Raw genomic sequence first — 16531 nt, forward strand, 5'->3', positions numbered from 1 at the left:
AGCAGTTTCCCATCGGTTTCTGAGCAGCACCTCTGCCACTGATGCTCTCTTCTCTTCGAGTTCATGTCTCTTAACTGGACAGGAAAGGCAACCTGAAGGCACAAGGCTCAGGTAAGGATTGTTAACGCGGGTTTGGTTTTATTTCTAGAAACAGGCCAGCACAATCAGGGATCACATATTTATTTCGCAAAGTCTGAGAGCAACAATTGCTTTTTTTTTTTACGTCATTCATCAGAGGTTTAGTTTATTGTCACTGCACCTCGTACAACAAAATGAAATGCCATCTTCAGTGTACATTATTATAACTATGAAAATAAAGCACAAACACACATCCTTCACATTCTATATACAGTTGAATTGAAAACCCCTGATAATAGCATTCATATTGCACTCTACGGTAGAATTCAGTAGAGCTACTGTCCTGGGATGGAAGCCGTTTTTCAACCTATTTGTCCTTGTTTTTATTAGTTAGTTAGTTTCCTTTATTGCACCTTGCACAACGAAATCAAACACCATCTTCAGTGCACATCATGACCATGGAAATAAACACAAACACACATCCTCCACCCTTCACACATTGAACCGAAAACCCCCGACATTGCACCAACACTGCACTATACAGCAGAATTCAAAAGAGCTCCTGCCCTGGGATAGAAGCTGTTTTTCAGCCTATTTGTGCTTGTTTTTATTATTATCCTGTACCGGCTGCCAGATGGCAATAGTTCCAAAAAAGTCAGCCTCTTTAAAGGTTGACTTCAACTCCCAGAATTCCTCAGCCAGGCTGGGGTGGGCTTCACTCCCAGTATCCCCCCCTCCCCCGTTTGTATTTGGAAAGCTAAGATGAGTGGACTTCAGCTCCCAGAATTCCCCAGCCAGCATTCTGGGAGTTGTAGTCCACACATCTTCAAACCTTGCTGGCTGGGGAATTCTGGGAATGGAAGGAAGAAGGAAAGCTTTCTAAGGACAGCTGGCCCAAGGGGGAAGGAAGACCCCGGCCCAGTCTCGGCTGGCCCAAGGCTCCTCACAGACCCAGCCTTCCCTCCCTGACCCTGGGCAGCCCCACGGAGGAGAAGCCGCATCCCTTCTAAGCCTTCACCTGCGTCGGCCAGGGACGGCCTTCCTTGCTCCTGCAGGGCCGTCCGGACCGAGGGAGACCGAGTGACCGACCGACCCTCTTGCCAGGCCGGGGGGCCAGCCGGGAAGCGGCCACGTGTCTGATGCGCAAAAGGAGGCGGCGCTGCGGCCGCCCAGCCCGGCTCAGTCCGCCTCCCGGAGCCGAGGAGCAGGCAGCCCCGGCGAGCGGCGGCGGCGGCGGCGCAGCGCCCGTCCCCCGCCCCGAGGCCAACCAAAGGCAGGTAAGGGGTCCCGCAGGTGGAGGAGAGGCGGCCGGGGGGGGGGGCAGGCGAGGCGAGGCAGCTCACCTGGACCGGCTCGGGCGGGCTGGGAGGGCTGGAGCGTCCTCAAAGGGGTCGGAGTGTGTGTGGGGGCTCTGCTGGGACGCCCCCTCCCTCCCCCCGCGCTTCCAAGCCAAGTTGGCACCAGGTGAGAAGATGCTGCTTGAAGGATGCTCGCCCGGGCAAAGATGCTCCAAGTCGCGCAGCCGCCGGGATGCTCAAAACTGCGCTTGACACCCCCTCCCACCCTTCGCTTGCAGGGCGCCCCCGGCCCTTTAGATGCGGGGGAGGGGAGGACGATGGGAAGCCCCTCCCCTGCAGCCTCCCCCGCAACCCTCCCTTATCTCTTCCTCCCAGGCGACCCTCCCTCTCCATCTCGCAGGACCCTTCCCTGCTGCTGCTGCTTCCCCGTGGATCTTTCTACAGGATCAGGACCCCCCCGCTCCCATCCTCTTTCTTTCTCTCTCTCTCTCTCTCCCCACCCCCGCCCGCAATTCCCCTCCCTTCCCAATTCTGCCTCCGGTGCGTCTCGGCTGCTTTGAGCGCCGCATCAGTTACACCGAGGCTTCTATTTTCATTGGCCAATCCGGCTTTTTGGGGGTGATGGGGGTGGGTGGGTGGGGGAGAGGTTTCTATTTCTGTTTCTCTGAAGAAGAAAAAAATTCTCTCCAGCCAGGCCTTAAATCGGCTTTGCAGCACCTGTTTATTTTATTTTTTTAAGGGGGAGGAAGAGAGGAAAAACAGGAGTTGGTGGATGATATCCGAAGAGGGCAAATGCACCCGGCTTTTTCCCTTTTGGAGAAAGCAACCAGAAATTCATCAAAATGTTCACTTTTTTTGTGCAGTTATGTAACTCAAGCAGAGTCGACACTCCCCAGAGAGACACAGACACGCACACACATACATTTGTGTATATACACACACACAGAGAGAGAGAGAGAGACAAAAGAGAGACAGAGACAGAGAGAGAGAGAAGGTGGGGGGGAGAGATTTTAAATTGCTCTATTTTTAAATTCACATCCTCCTAACACACAAAGCCTAACATTCTATTGATAACTAAAATGCCACCACTAAGGATCGATTTGACCGGGTTCTGATCCTTGAGGAATCCGTGACAGGGATATCAGTGGATCTCTTTAGAGCCCCCTTGAAGCCAGATTCTGCTTTTTTCCTTCTGAGAAGGATGTTATTATTATTAGTATTATTATTTTGGCAAAAAAAAATAATGCATTTCAACAGCCAAATTCGCTTCTTTCCAACCTTCACATTAATGACCCATTAATGAAGCTCCTTCAGGTTTAAGAATTGGGCTTCTGTGAAAAAATGTGAGTTGAGCCAGATGCTCCTTTGATGCTCCTCAAAGAAATTTGCTTTTAAATATGTCTGTGTCAACAGCAGCAGCAGCAGCTACCATGGCGATGAGGAATAAAAGATAAATTAAATTTGCTGCTAATTTCTGAGCCACGCTGGCTCAGAATAAAATTGCTGGGGATTCCTAAAATAATGAAACCAGAGAGCTTATTCCTCTCCTAGTGTGAGAGGCACATTTTCCTGATCTTTGGATTTCAAGCTTTCACAGTTTTTATTTGAGTGCCTCTCTAAGGGGGACTCGGAAAATGAGTGTGGGAAGTCGGACTAGGAAATTGCTGGTATGAGTAAATTCCTCAGCCTTCGCTTGTTTCTCAGGCGATAAAATAAAGCAAATAGAATAGAATTATAAAATAAAATAAAAAATAATAATAAAATAAAATAATAATAAAATAAAATAATAAAATAATAATAAAATAATAAAATAAAATAATAAAGTAATAAAAATAAAATAATAAAATAAAATAATAAAATAATAAAAATAAAATAAAATCTGTTTGCAAACCAGATGGAGGATTTTTTGCTTTGAACATCTCCAAAAATAGTTCCTCTGAATTAAGTGCCTGTGGGTTCTGGTGAAACAACTTAATTTTGCTCTCATGGATAAAAATCCTCATTTTTTAAAAATTAAAAAAATAGAAATTGGGAAGTGGCTTGTTGGGAAGGAAAGTATCCTCCAGCAAGGGGCCCCCAACCTCTGGGCAGTGGGATCAGTACCGGGTTATGGCCAGTTCAGAACCAGTCCGCACAAGCCGTGGCTGAGCGAGCGAAGCTTTATATGCCACGCGTGGAAGCTAGGTTGTGCCTGAAATCATTTCCCCCTCCCGCCAGTCCTTGGTGCCAGAAATATTGGGGACCGCTAATTGTCAGCGTTCCTCTAAGGCAGGGGTGTCCAACCTTGGCAACTTTAAGACTTGTGGACTTCAACTCCCAGAATTCCTCAGCCAGCAAAGCTGGCTGAGGAATTCTGGGAGTTGAAGTCCACAAGTCTTAAAGTTACCAAGGTTGGACACCCCTGCTCTAAGGGAATAAAGCAGTGATTCTCCATCTTGGCAAGCTTAAAGATATGTGGACTTCAACTCCCAGAATTCCCCAGCCAGGGAATTCTGGGAGTTGAAGTCCACACATCTCCAAGATGCCAAAGTTGAGAAACACTGGAATAAAAACAAAACAAAACACTACAGCTGTCCCAAAAGTGTTTTTTTTTTTTTTTTTTCAAGAGGCAATTGGGCTTCCTGGTTTTTCATTGAAGGTCTTTCGCTTCCCACCCAAGAAGCTTCTTCAGCTCTGACTGAATGGTGAGGAATGGAAGGATTTATACTCCTTGCAGACAGCGGGTCATTTGTGTTCTTTTTAGTGGGTTGTGGAGGCCACTGTGTCCTCGGGGTCACCTGAGTGGTGCAAAAGGTTCCTGTAGTCCGCAATTTTTTTCCTCTGGAAATAGTTTCCTACTCCCATACCATTCCAAGGGTTTTCATCCCAAATTGCATAGCTAAAAGTCGGTAGAGATTCTTCAGTCATCATCCAGATCCTGGTTGTCCCAAAGGGGCATTTTTTTTCAAGAGGCAACTGGACTTTCTGATTTTTTTTCTTTTGAAGATGTTTTGCTTCTCATCTAAGACGCTTCTTCAGCTCTGACCAGATGGAAGGGAATGGAAGGATTGACACTCCTTGCGGGCAGCTGGTCATTTGCATCCTTTTTAGAGAGTCATTGAGGCCACTTGGATCCTGAGGACACAGATAAACGTTCAAGTGGCCTCAACAACCCCCTAAAAAGGATGCAAATGACCAAAGGAGTGTCAATCCTTCCATTCCCCTCCATCCAGTCAGAGCTGATGAAGCTTCTTGGATGTGAAGCGAAACATCTTCAAGGAAAAAACAGGAAGTCCAGTTCCTTGGCACCTTTGGGACAACCAGGACCGGGGTGGCTGAGAATCTCCATAGACACTACAGCTGGTTTATTTTGCAACTGGCCATTTAAGTACTTGAAAATTGGTTGGCCAGGAACCTTGAGTAGTAGAGGCAGAGTAGTACAGGCAGGTCGGGGCCCTTTGGCATCCAGTGGCTGACCCCCCCCCCCTGCCCTGTCCTAACCAGATATAATGATCAGGACTTTGAGGAGTTTGCAGAGCCCCAGGACAGGCTGGGCCAAACACATGTCTGAACGATGGAGAACTCTCAGGTGGGTGTCAGCCTTTAGTCCTAGGGAGGGTCCTAGGGAGAGGTGGTGCCAGAGACTGGGCGGAGGGGAGGACTAGAACTCCCTTCCTAGGCCAGGCATCCTGGGCACCTGGTCCATCCAGCCACTGGTTCAAAGAGCATGGGGGAGCTTCAGAAATCGTGGGGGGCTCCATCACTGGAGGTTTTTAAGAAGAGGCTGAACAGACACCTGTCTGAGATTGTTTAGGTTCTCCTGCTTGAGCAGGGGGCTGGACTAGATGACCTCCAAGGTCCCTTCCAGTTCCGTTCCTATCCTATCCTATCCTATTCCTTTATTCCAATATCCTATCCTATCCTATTCTATTCTATTCTATTCTATTCTATTCTATTCTATTCTATTCTATTCTATTCTATTTCTATTCTTCATTCCAATATTCTATTCTATTCTATTCTATTCTATTCTATTCTATTCTATTCTATTCTATTCTATTCCTATTTAATCCCCGCCTGCATTTCACCACCCATCTGAAACCAGCTTTCCGGCGACCCCAGTGAAATGGCTCTTTTTGGGTGGTTTGTCTGAAAACCACCCCTGATGAGCGCTAACTGAGCATGCCTGGAAAACATAATGAAATGAAATAAAATAGATGTAAGCCTGATATGCCCATGGTTTTTGTGAGGCATGGTTGCTTCGGGGCAGACTGAGTTGTGACTACCCTGTTTCTCCAACAATACGGCCTCCCCCAATAGGAAGTCCCAGCATGTTTTATAGGCATGAAATGAAATTAAGCCCCTCCCCCCAAATTAAGGCCTATATTAAAACATGTGAAATGGGGGGGGGGAATGGTGAGGGGGCTTGCCGTTAGGAAGTACTTTTGTTGCACATCCGGATATGGTGCTGCCTGCGTTGACCCCGATATGAAGTGCCCCACCAATGCCGAGGTCAACATCCAAGCTGTCGCCGCCCGCCCACCCGAAGATGCAAGGGGGGGAATTAAGTCAGCCCCGAAAAGACAACCTAGCCATTTTTTCAGGGCTCAAAAAAAAATAAGACCCGGCCTTATTATATGAGAAACACGGTAACAGTGGAAAGTCAAGACTTCGACTCAGCTTCGGCTTATATAGGTCGTCCTTGATTCACAGCCGCAACAGCCACCTGTTGCTAGGCCAAGTTCAGAGAGTCATACCTGATTTTATGAGCTGTTTTGCCACGGTCGTTCATATACATGCGCACGCGTGTGTACACACACACACACACACACCTATATGCCCCCCCAACACACAGTTTTGCTTTCTTGTCTCAATTCTTAAAAAGCCACTCAATCCAAATGGCTCATCCATCTTCAAAACCCCAACACTTTGGAGAGCTGAAAGAGCCAGTCAAACAAGGTGCAATCCTTTTGAAATAAAATAAAAGAGAGGGGGGGGACTAGGGGGGACATGATAGCAGTATTCCAGTATTTGAGTGGGGGGGCTGCCTCATGGAAGAGGGGGTCAACCTGTTTTCCAGAGCACCAGAAGGCAGGTGTGATGACCCGGGGCGTGACACAAAAATAACCAAGTCACAAAAATAGAATAAAGTTCCTTTAATGCCTCCAGTTTGGCCCCAATGTCCAATTATCCTCGGAATGATATCAAACTCTTAAAGAAAACAGTTTATAGAGGCAGTAAATGCAGTCTGCACCCAAAATAAAGTTAATTTGAAATAAAAAAAAGCCAACACAAACCACACTGAACGACAGGCAAGGATGATTAATTGCAGACTTCTACCAGATAATGCAGTCACCACAGTTGGGAGGAAGCGAAAACCCAGATAAGCTCGACAAGAATAATTCATGCTTTGCTTCCAGCACTGGGCTATGTGCAGTTTGTCCTTTTAAACAGTCCTCACAGCTGCAGCCCATGAAGGGGATCAAGGCCCTTTCCTCCCCCATAGACCACGCCACTCATGTTGCTCCCTTATCCGCTCCTTCCTGCATGTCCTAGGATGAAGAGGGGATGGGCCTGGGTCTTCCTCTGAATGCCCAGCCCGACTGTGCCCTTCCCCAGTTTCCTCCACAACCACCGGAGCCACACGTCCACTCCCTGTCGGCTGTTCCTCCTCTCCCTCGGAGTCAGACTCCAACAGGGGCATGACAGCAGGACAAGAAATGATAGATGGAGAGAAGGAGAGAAGCAACTTGGAATTAAGGAGAATGAAATATTATTGTAGCTAACATATTGACTAATCAAGGCACAAAACAATATTTTAATTTATGAGATACCTAAACCAAGATAGACTCTTATAGACTCTTTATTATTGTCCATGGTTCTTAATATTCCTTTTTAATCCAACAATGATGGTTCTTACGTGGTATGCAATACAGGTAGTCCTCAATTTACGACTACAGTTGGGGCCAGAATTTCTGGTTGCTAAGCAAGGCACGACCGTTTTGCCACCGTTATTTAGTGAATCACTGCAGCTAAGTGAATCATGCGATCATTAAGCAAATCTGGCTTTTCCCCCATTGTCTTGGCTTGTCGGAAGCCGGCTGGGAAAGTCACAAATGGTGGTCAGGGGATCCCAGCTTGTTGTAAATAAACATTGGTTGCTAAGTGCCTGAATCATGATCATGTCACCATGGGGATGTCGCAAGGATGAGAACTAGACATAAAATGCTTTTTTAAAGTGTCATCGTAACATTGAACAATCACTAACTTCAGTTGTTGTAAAGTGAAGATAATGTCAGGATTCCAGCAATCGCCCTAATGAAATCATCATTCTCGAGCCAAACTTCAACCAACTTCAAAGGATTCATTAGAGGCGACATACTGGCCTTGCCCTGTGTGAAACTAACTCGGGCCTATGTAATTTAACAGTCCCCTGTGACCCTGTTTCCCCCCTCCCCCACGGGTGTGTCATCAATCAGATTTTCCAATTGAGCACCTTCACAGGCTGGGTGCCATCCTTCACGTTCTCCAATTTAATATACTCGGGGCAAAAGCTCTGGTAGCTTAGTTACAGCCTTTTAAAGATAAGAGTTGGAATGTACTTCCGCTTCCAAACTGCTGCACGGCTCTTCCAGATTTCCTCTCCATGTTGTGGTTCATCAGCCGCAGGTGCGGACAGCCGAGGCCTTGGAGAGCGAGGACTCAGAGGAGGGGCCTGCGTGTGAGGCAGGGATGGGGCCAGGACCATCAGGGAGTGGGAGTGCTACCTTTGGAGATTGAGGCAGCAGTGAGGAAGAGACCCCCGAGGAGCCTGTGCCCAGTGCGTGTGTGCGTGCAGGGCTACTCGAAGGAAAGAGCAACTGCAGCAGCATGGGTGACTCGGGAGTAAGGCTGCAAGGTAATGGCCCCTCCCTTAAGAGATAAAAGCCAGCCTGAGAGACCGGGATTCTTTGCAGAAGGCAAAGTTGTTTGATACTCGACCCTGGTGGATGTTTAGAATATCTGAGTAGGCATTTGGAGACTCCTTGATTTATTGTTTAGGAAATTTATCTGTTGTTCTTGGCAGCCTTGCAAAACCTTGGCAAGGCTCGTTCTTATCGGAACTAATCAGTTGGAAGCAGCCTTTTATCAGGTAGTCCTCAAACTTACAACAGTTCATTTAGTGACCATTCAAAGTTACAACGGTACAGAAAAAAAGTGACTTATGACCGTTTCCCACACTTACAGCCTCTCCATGGTCACGTGAGCAAAATTCAATCACTTGGAAACTGGTTCATATTTATGGTGGCCATCCTGGGGTCTTGTGATCCCCTCTGGCAACCTCCTCACAAGCCAAGTCAACAGAGAAACCAGATTCACTTAACGACCGTGTGACTAACTTATCCAGGGCAGTGATTCACTTAATAACGGCAGCGAGAAAGGTAATAAAAATGGGGCAAAGCTCGCTTAACAAAAGTTTCACTTAAATATTGGGCTCAACGGTGGTTGTAAGTGAAGGATTTACCTATATTTAATACCTACACTTACTTAATGATATATGAGAAAGCAGTGTGATGACCCGGCGTGTAACACAAGCATAACAAAATCCAAAAACGTAAATAAATGTCCTTTAATGCCTCCAACTTGGCCCTACTGTTCAATAATTCTCATTTGGAGATAAAACGTACTCAAAAAAATAGTCTTCAAAAGAAAGCAATACAGTCCGAACTTAATGAGCAGGTAGAGGTGAAAAAAAAACAAACCCAAACAAACTACAATGACAGAATTTCCGCAACGGACCAGGATAAGTAAACCACCAACTTCAAGGAGATAAGAAGGCACAGTCTGTTGTAAGGATGCCAACCAAGATAACTTCAGCCCAAAATAACACGTGCTTTGCTTCTGGCAACGCTGTGTTGTAATCGTCTCTCTTATGTACTAGTCTCCCCAGCTGCAACTAATGAGGGGGATCATGGCCGCTTCCTCTCTCGCAAGCCAAGTTGTTTCCTTCTCCATTCCTCCCTGCGTGTCCTAGGATGAATAGGGGATGGGCCTGGGTCCTCCTCTGACTGCCCAGCCGGTCTCTGCCCTTCCCCAGCCTCCTCCATAACCTCCGGAGCCTGTCGGCTGTTCCTCCTCTCCCTCAGAGTCCAGCTCTACCAAGGGCATGACAAGCAGTAACGTCCATGACATTTTAACAATCCCTGGCTAATCCATTTCAATTTTTCCTGTTCTCTTTTGTGTTTGCTTTTAGTGTTTTTTTAAAGAAGGGGACTAAACTTAACCGCCATTCATTTAGGACTGAAGTTACAATAGCACTGAAAAGAGCAACTTGTGGCCTAATTAAAAATATCCACCATACTATTTCCTTGAAGGAGGACCAGGTTACCTTAAAATGAATCAGACTTAAGCTTTGCGACTTTTCAAAAAGGGGTCCTTCTGAGGTCATCCAGTCTATCTCCCTTGCAGTTGCCAGAAAAGTCTTTCCTTCCAGGAGTGATAAATCAAAGACTATACCAATAGACTAGACTAGACTAGAATTGAATTGAATATAGAATGCAGGATAAGATAGGATAGGAAATAGAATGCAGAAAGAATAGAATGGAATAGATTAAATAGAATAAATAGAATAGAATTCTTTATTGGCCAAGTGTGATTGGGCACGCAAGGAATTTGTCTTTGGTGCATAAGCTCTTAGTGTACATAAAAAAAAAAAAAAAAAATGCCTTCATCAAGAATCATAAGATACAGCACTTAGTGATAGTCATAGTTTACTAAATAAGCAATCAAATCATTCAAGGAAACTAAATAAAACAGTATAAACCATAAAGATACAAGCCACAAGGTTATGGTCATAAGTAGAAAAGGAGATAGCTAATAGGAAGGATGAAAGGAATAATAGTAATACAGCGTTAATAAATAGTTTGACAATGTTGTGGGAATGAGTGGTTTAGCAGAGCAATAGCATGTGGGGAAAAATTGTCCTGGTGTTTAGTTGTCCTGGTGTGCAATGCATCAGGACATCTCTGGGCCATAGAAAACCGGTGTGCCCTCATGCCTTGGTCTTCCTCTTTTGGCAGGTCTCCAGAGCAGCCTTTGCGATGTCCGTCTCGGCCTTCTGACGGCCTCCCTCCTCCCCCCCTGGCCTGGCGGCCACCGCAACTCGACCTCACCCACCATGGTGCACACTGAAGGCAGCGCCCTCCTGAAAGCCGTCTGGCAAGGGAAGTTCCGGCTGACCCGCCTCTTGCTGGAAGGCGGGGCTTACATCAATGAGGGCAACACCCAGGGGGAGACCCCGCTCATTGCCGCCTGTGTGGCCCCCTACGAGGACCCCCAGAACAAACCCCGCATGGTCCGGTACCTGCTGGAGAACGGCGCCGACCCCAACATCCCCGACAAGACGGGCAAGTCCGCCTTGATGCACGCCTGCGCGGAAGGCGCTGGGGCCGAGGTGGCCACCGTCCTGCTCAACCACGGGGCCGACCCCAGCGCCAAGGATTATGCGGGTGCCTCAGCCTTGGTGTACGCCATCAACAAGGGCAACCGGGCAACCTTGCAGGTGCTCCTGGATGCCTGCAAAGCCAAGGGGAAAGAGGTCATCATCATCACCACTGACACCTCCCCTTCGGGGACCAAGAAGACCAAGCAGTACCTCAACTCCCCGCCGTCTCCCGGCGTGGAGGACAAGCAGCCGCCCGCCCTGTGCATGTCTCCGTCGGACATTGAGCTCCGCACGTCACAGTCCCCTGGGAGCAGCGAGAAGGAAGAGGAACGAGATGTCTTCAACTTCAGCCTGGCCACACGGCTCAGCTGCTCGCCCCACGCCAAGGGGAAGGAGATGGAGGAGAAGGGGCCCTCGGGGCTGCACCCCAAAAGCCATCCCAAGCCGCTGAAGAGACTGAACTCTGAGCCATGGGGTTTGGTGGCCCCCTCGGTCTTGGCCGCCTCCTACCAGGAGAAAGCCCGGAGCCCAGAGGATCGGGTGAGGATCGAGATGAATGGGTTGAGCATCGGCAAAAGGCCTCCGCTGTCCCGGAGACACAGCGTGGAAGGCCAGGAGTCTTCCTGTTTCAAGATGGGCACCCCGCCAGGATCCGGAGAGGAGGTCTCAGGTTTGGATTCCTCCTGGGCGGAGAAGGTCCAGTTGGGACACCTCCACCAGACCCTCTCTCGACACAACACAGCCCCAGAAGCTCAAGAGGGTCTCCAGGCTCCTAGTTCCAGAAGTGTGGCCCATCACAAGTTGACCTGCTCAGAACATTTGGAGTCGGATTCCCTCTGTCCCGAATCCATCCCAGGTTCTCCAGAGTCTGGCCGGGTTTCGCTGGAGAGGAGGAGGTACAACGCCTCTCCGTTGACCTTGCCCAACAGCTCCTCCCGAGAGAGCCTTGAGAGCATCCCCAATGCCATCTCCCCGATCACCATCCGGCGTAGGGCCCCAGGCCTCCTGGAGCGAAGGGGCTCCGGGACGTTGCTCCTCGACCACATCGCCCACACCCGCCCGGGCTTCCTGCCCCCACTGCACTTCAACCCTCACCCTCCCCTCCGTGACATCCGGACCAATGGGAAGCCCCCTTCCCCAGCCCACAAGGGGCTGATCCCCATGGCTCCCTCCTCCCCGAAGACCAAGCGGCTCCTCCGAAGACACTCCATGCAAACGGAGCAGATGAAGCAGCTGGTCAGTTTCCAGAGCTTGATTGCACAAGGGGACTCGGTGGCCACCTAAAACCAACCCTACTCTTTTGTCTTTGGCCTAGTTGAAGTTTAGAGGGCCCACCCCTGTCTTCATAGTTGGGTTTCCATTGTCTTCCTCCCTTCTCTCGTTTGGTGTTCTACCTTGTAGCGGCCACATTTAGAATCCTATCCGAACTTGACTTTCTAAACCTGGAGTTGGAAGCAGCACCTGAAAACCACCATGAATGAAGAGACAGGATCTTGAAAGGGCCGGGCAATTCACAAGTTGTTGTCCAGTGACTACAACTCTGAGGAAAGTCACCCCTCAAGATTTTGAGATAGGAAGATCTCCGACAAAATGTTGGCCGTGAAAATAGGAGGTGGTTGATATCTAGATAACTCTTTCTGTGGTTTGGATGCAGAGTTGGCTACGGCGAAGGCAGAATACACAACACTCAAGATGGTTCCTTAAGTGGAGGTCCAAACTCAAGGGAGGTTGGACTTAGTTTGCTTGTGGCTACATAGGGATTCTATGTGGATACCTCTTTTCACGCTGCTCCTGGTTCTGCCACTCCTCCATCTATAGGGGGACTTAAACTCTTGGGCAACTGGATGGACTTTTGAGATGAATGGCACAAGATAGCTTCCTGTCTTGTGGATCTAGGTGTCAGGGTTCCGACGAACGCCCTAATTAATTCATGAGCCTTGAGTCAAGTTTCAAAAGAAATCCAATTATTTATTAGGAGCAACATGTTGGCACTTTTCCCCAAGTGCAGTTGGCTCTGCCCTATGTAATTTACCTATGACCCTGTTTTGCCCCCCCTCCTCCTCCCAGGGTGTGTCATAAATAACATTCCCCAACGAAGCACTTTCACGGGCTGTAGAAAGCACTTTGCCCCTCCGGCTGGCTCTGGTAACCTGAGAGACAATCTGTACAAGGGTATGCGTGGAATGGAAAGAGACCGCAGAAAATTCAAGAAATTACTTGGTTGCAGAGAACCAGGAAGCGACAGGTGTGAAGATGTTCCATGCATGGCAGCACCCACCTGCCTCCTTCTCGTCCTCCAGGTCAAACCTGGGGCCTTCTGCCTTTTCAGATCCGTAGACCAGTGTTCCTCAACCTCAATGAGATGAAGTTGGTGGCAGGCAAGGAAGACCAGGTCCACCCATGAAGGTTCAACGAAGCTGCTTTATTGCTAAAAGCCAACGCACGGGAATCTTTTCAACTAAGAATCAGCCCGCTTGGATAGTTAGATGAGAGTCAGTGGCACTCAAGGGAGGTTGGACTTAGTTCGCTTATGACTACATAGGGATTCTATGCTGAGGCCTCTTTTCACTCCGCTCCTGGGTTCTGCCACTCCTTCTCCTACGGGGGGAGATTTCTGGGAGTTGAAGTCCACACAGCTGAAAGTTCCTGAGTTTGAGGAAGACTGCAATAGATTTACTCGCTCTTTCAATTATCCTTACTGAACGAGAACTTGAACCAAATATTTTTGTCCTGGGCCACTGCTATTTTCTTCCCTACTGGATTCTGTGAGGTTCCATTTCTTCTGACGGCTTTATTTGATGAGAGTCACGACTCAGGGTTTGGGGTTCAAGTTGGAGAGATGAACGGGGGAGGGTCTACCCACCCTCCAGTTTGTAGGACTGAGAAGTTAAAAACCAAAACTCTCTTTAATTCTTTTGCATCACCTCCAGTAGGAAAGTTTTCAAGTGGAGGTCTTCAATGTTCTGGAGAAGAATTTGAGACTTTTGGGGATTATTTCTGACCCAGCATGGATTATTTTTGGTCTTCCGGATGCTCTTGAACTTCACTTTGGCTGTTAAATGATCACGGCAGCAGCAAGAACCTCACATGCACCTCACGATTTCGATGATGTCAACACATTTCCAAAAAAATACCGTTTCCAAGATGGAATATGTGGTTTCTCTGGGTTAAAACCAGACACGGCTTTCTTCTCTATTTAAATCGACAGGAAGTAGGTTCGAGTTCTTGAATTCATTCCCAGAACTGTGGTTGAGAACAGATCCAGAGGAATGGGTGGCCAGTTTAAAAAGGTTCTTCGGAGCTTATATTTTGCTTTTATTTTATTTTTTTTCCACCTGGACTGGCGAGACTCAGGGATGGCACCCCGATTTTGAAGCCCCAACGGGATTTCTTGGATGTCTTCGTCTCTCCTGGCCGTCGTCCCTTCATAGGGGACCTTGGATTTCCAACTTGGCAACTTCGATCTTCGACCTTCCTGTTAACTGAGGATTTTCTGTTGCTTTCCAGAACTGTGTTCCAATTTCATTCCTTAATTCCATCAAGAGAATTTGTTTGGTCAGAGCAGTGTTTTTTTCAGACGTGGCCCCTTTAAGATGGGTGGACTTCTTCTCCCAGAATTCCACAGCCAGCGCAAGGAGGCTGGGTAGAAATCTGCTGGCTGTGGAATTCTGGGAGATGAAGTCCGCCCGTCTTAAAGGGGCCACGTCTGGAAAAACACTGAAAGTGTTATGCATTTCTAAAACTTAGAAATGGCCAAGGGGAGGTTCCTTCTACTTATCCATGCCTCAAAGAGGCTTGGTTGTCTTTGGGGGGCCCCTGGCAATGTGGCAAGTTTGGACCCGGCCTGCTCCTTCTAAGCAGAACTTGGAACCCCACTTGAAGACCCCTGCCCATTGTCTGCTCCATCCGAGCCCTGTCCTGGGGTGCAGAAACCGCTGTATTGATGGGGGAAGGTGCTTGTCACCCAGGGTATCTACCCTAACCCTTTACCTAAATTTGGCACAAACGTGCCCTTCGTAACACTCGGATCTGGGAATGGATGGAGCAGTTTGGGGAGGACTTCACAGTGGCCAGTGGGGCAGATTTCTCCTTGCCCGAGTTGCCATTTTTAAATGACAACATTGGGTGCCGTTGCCTCCTTGGAGCACCAGACCCATAAATTTATCAATTTGGCCCGCTCTTGACTTGCCTGTTGCAGAATAGAATACAGAAAACTAGAGTTTTCAGAAAACCAGGGACCTTGGAAGTCTTTAATCCACCCCGCCCTGCTCTTACAATCATCCTTTCTTACTCCTGCACAAATGTTGCACTTTGGGTCTGCAAGTTTCCGCTTCTGCAGTCCTCAGCTTACGACCACAATGGGGACTGTGGCTAGGTGGCACCTAATTTGAGAACCTTTTTCGCCACCGTCGTTAAACTAATCAATGCAGCTGTTACGCAAACCTGTCTTCTTGCCCTAGAACAGGTAGTTTTCGATTTATGACCGCAGTCAGGATTAAAACCTTTGCTTATCGAAAGGTTGCCAAAGGGGATCACATGACCCCCCCCCCATCCGAACCAGTGGCCAAAGATCTGAATTTTGATCACATGAAACTATGAAAAAGGGTCATAAATCACGTTTTTCCAGTGCCGTCGTTCACTTTGAACGGCCACTAAACCGTTTTAAGTCAAGGACCACCTGTACACCCTTCCCCCCAAATGGCTGGCAACTTTTAAGACGGGTCCAGCTTTCCCATGCCACATCTGGACAGATAAAGTTAGGCAGCAAATCTTCCTTCCTTCAACCTCAACCTTTTCCGTTCCAGATGGATTTACGGGGCTGGCACCGTGTGGTTCCAGACGGAAAAAAATCTAGATTAAAAATAATAATAATCTAGGGTTACATTTAAACACACCAACTTTAAGGTTGGTGAGCCTCCCATGGCATCAGGATCTAGAAATACGCTCCGGCAAGCAGGGGTGGCCTTCAAAAATTTTAGCAACCGGTTCTCTGCCTGGTTGCACGGTGGGCGTGGCCATGGTGGGCGTGGCCTAGTTGGCCTCCTGCACCATGGCGGGGTGGGGGGGCACTTCCGCTTTTCTCAAAACCTCCAGGAGGATGAAAATGGCCTCCCTGGGCCCTGGAGACCCTCTGGAAGCCCATTTTTGGCCCTCCCCGAGCCTCCGCGCAGACCCTGTACTTACCTGGGATCCAAAATGGGCCCCGTGGGGAGTCCCGGGAGGGCCAGGGCAGGGTGCGTAGAGTTGGATTTACCGGTTCACCAAACCGACCATAAAATTAGCTACTGGTTAGCTACCGGTTCGCCTGAACTGGGACGAAACCGGTAGCAGCCCACGCCTGCTGGCAAGGGAATGTAGGGTGTGTCTATTTTCAACTACACAATCTCCCCTTTCCGTGGTATGGTTCGCACCCAACGGCCAACGTGTGGATGAACAATTTCGCATTTGAGACTGCAGGTGTGTGTGATGGGTGCCGAGGACATTTTTTTTTCTACTCTGAGCCTTTCCAGATGTTTCTTCCAGTCCTGCTGTCTTGACTCGGCGTCGTCCGTCCGATAGACAATCCTCTCTAGGACCTCAAGAGATGCTTCCTCAAAGCAACGGCCCTCTGGTTTCCTTTTGCACTCGTTCCTCCTCTTCCAGTTGTGGTTTAAGCACAATGTTGCCCCTCGTGGCCAAACGCACAATTTGTTGGGAGGGAAATGTGACCTCTTGCAGCTCTTCTGTGCCAAGTCCGATACGGACCGATAGAAGT

General features: G+C 48.5%; 1 protein-coding gene across 1 annotated transcript; it reads left to right on the plus strand.

Moving 5' to 3' along the window:
* Positions 1 to 1275: 1275 nt before the first annotated feature.
* ANKRD34A (ankyrin repeat domain 34A) lies at positions 1276 to 15434 on the plus strand. The gene is made up of 2 exons (XM_087943128.1): positions 1276 to 1355; positions 10412 to 15434. The coding sequence occupies exon 2, from the start codon at positions 10510 to 10512 to the stop codon at positions 12058 to 12060; it is 1551 nt and encodes a 516-aa protein (XP_087799254.1). The 5' UTR covers positions 1276 to 1355; positions 10412 to 10509; the 3' UTR covers positions 12061 to 15434.
* The last annotated feature ends 1097 nt before the right edge of the window (positions 15435 to 16531 follow it).

This window comes from Notechis scutatus, chromosome 14, assembly GCF_049901735.1.
Source record: "Notechis scutatus isolate UNSWTSFEM ecotype Mainland chromosome 14, rNotScu1.2, whole genome shotgun sequence".
Lineage (NCBI taxonomy): Eukaryota > Metazoa > Chordata > Lepidosauria > Squamata > Elapidae > Notechis > Notechis scutatus.

Bases quoted from the DNA above. Each gene is read 5' to 3' on its own strand.
- ANKRD34A (XM_087943128.1), top strand. From the start codon at position 10,510: ATGGTGCACACTGAAGGCAGCGCCCTCCTGAAAGCCGTCTGGCAAGGG.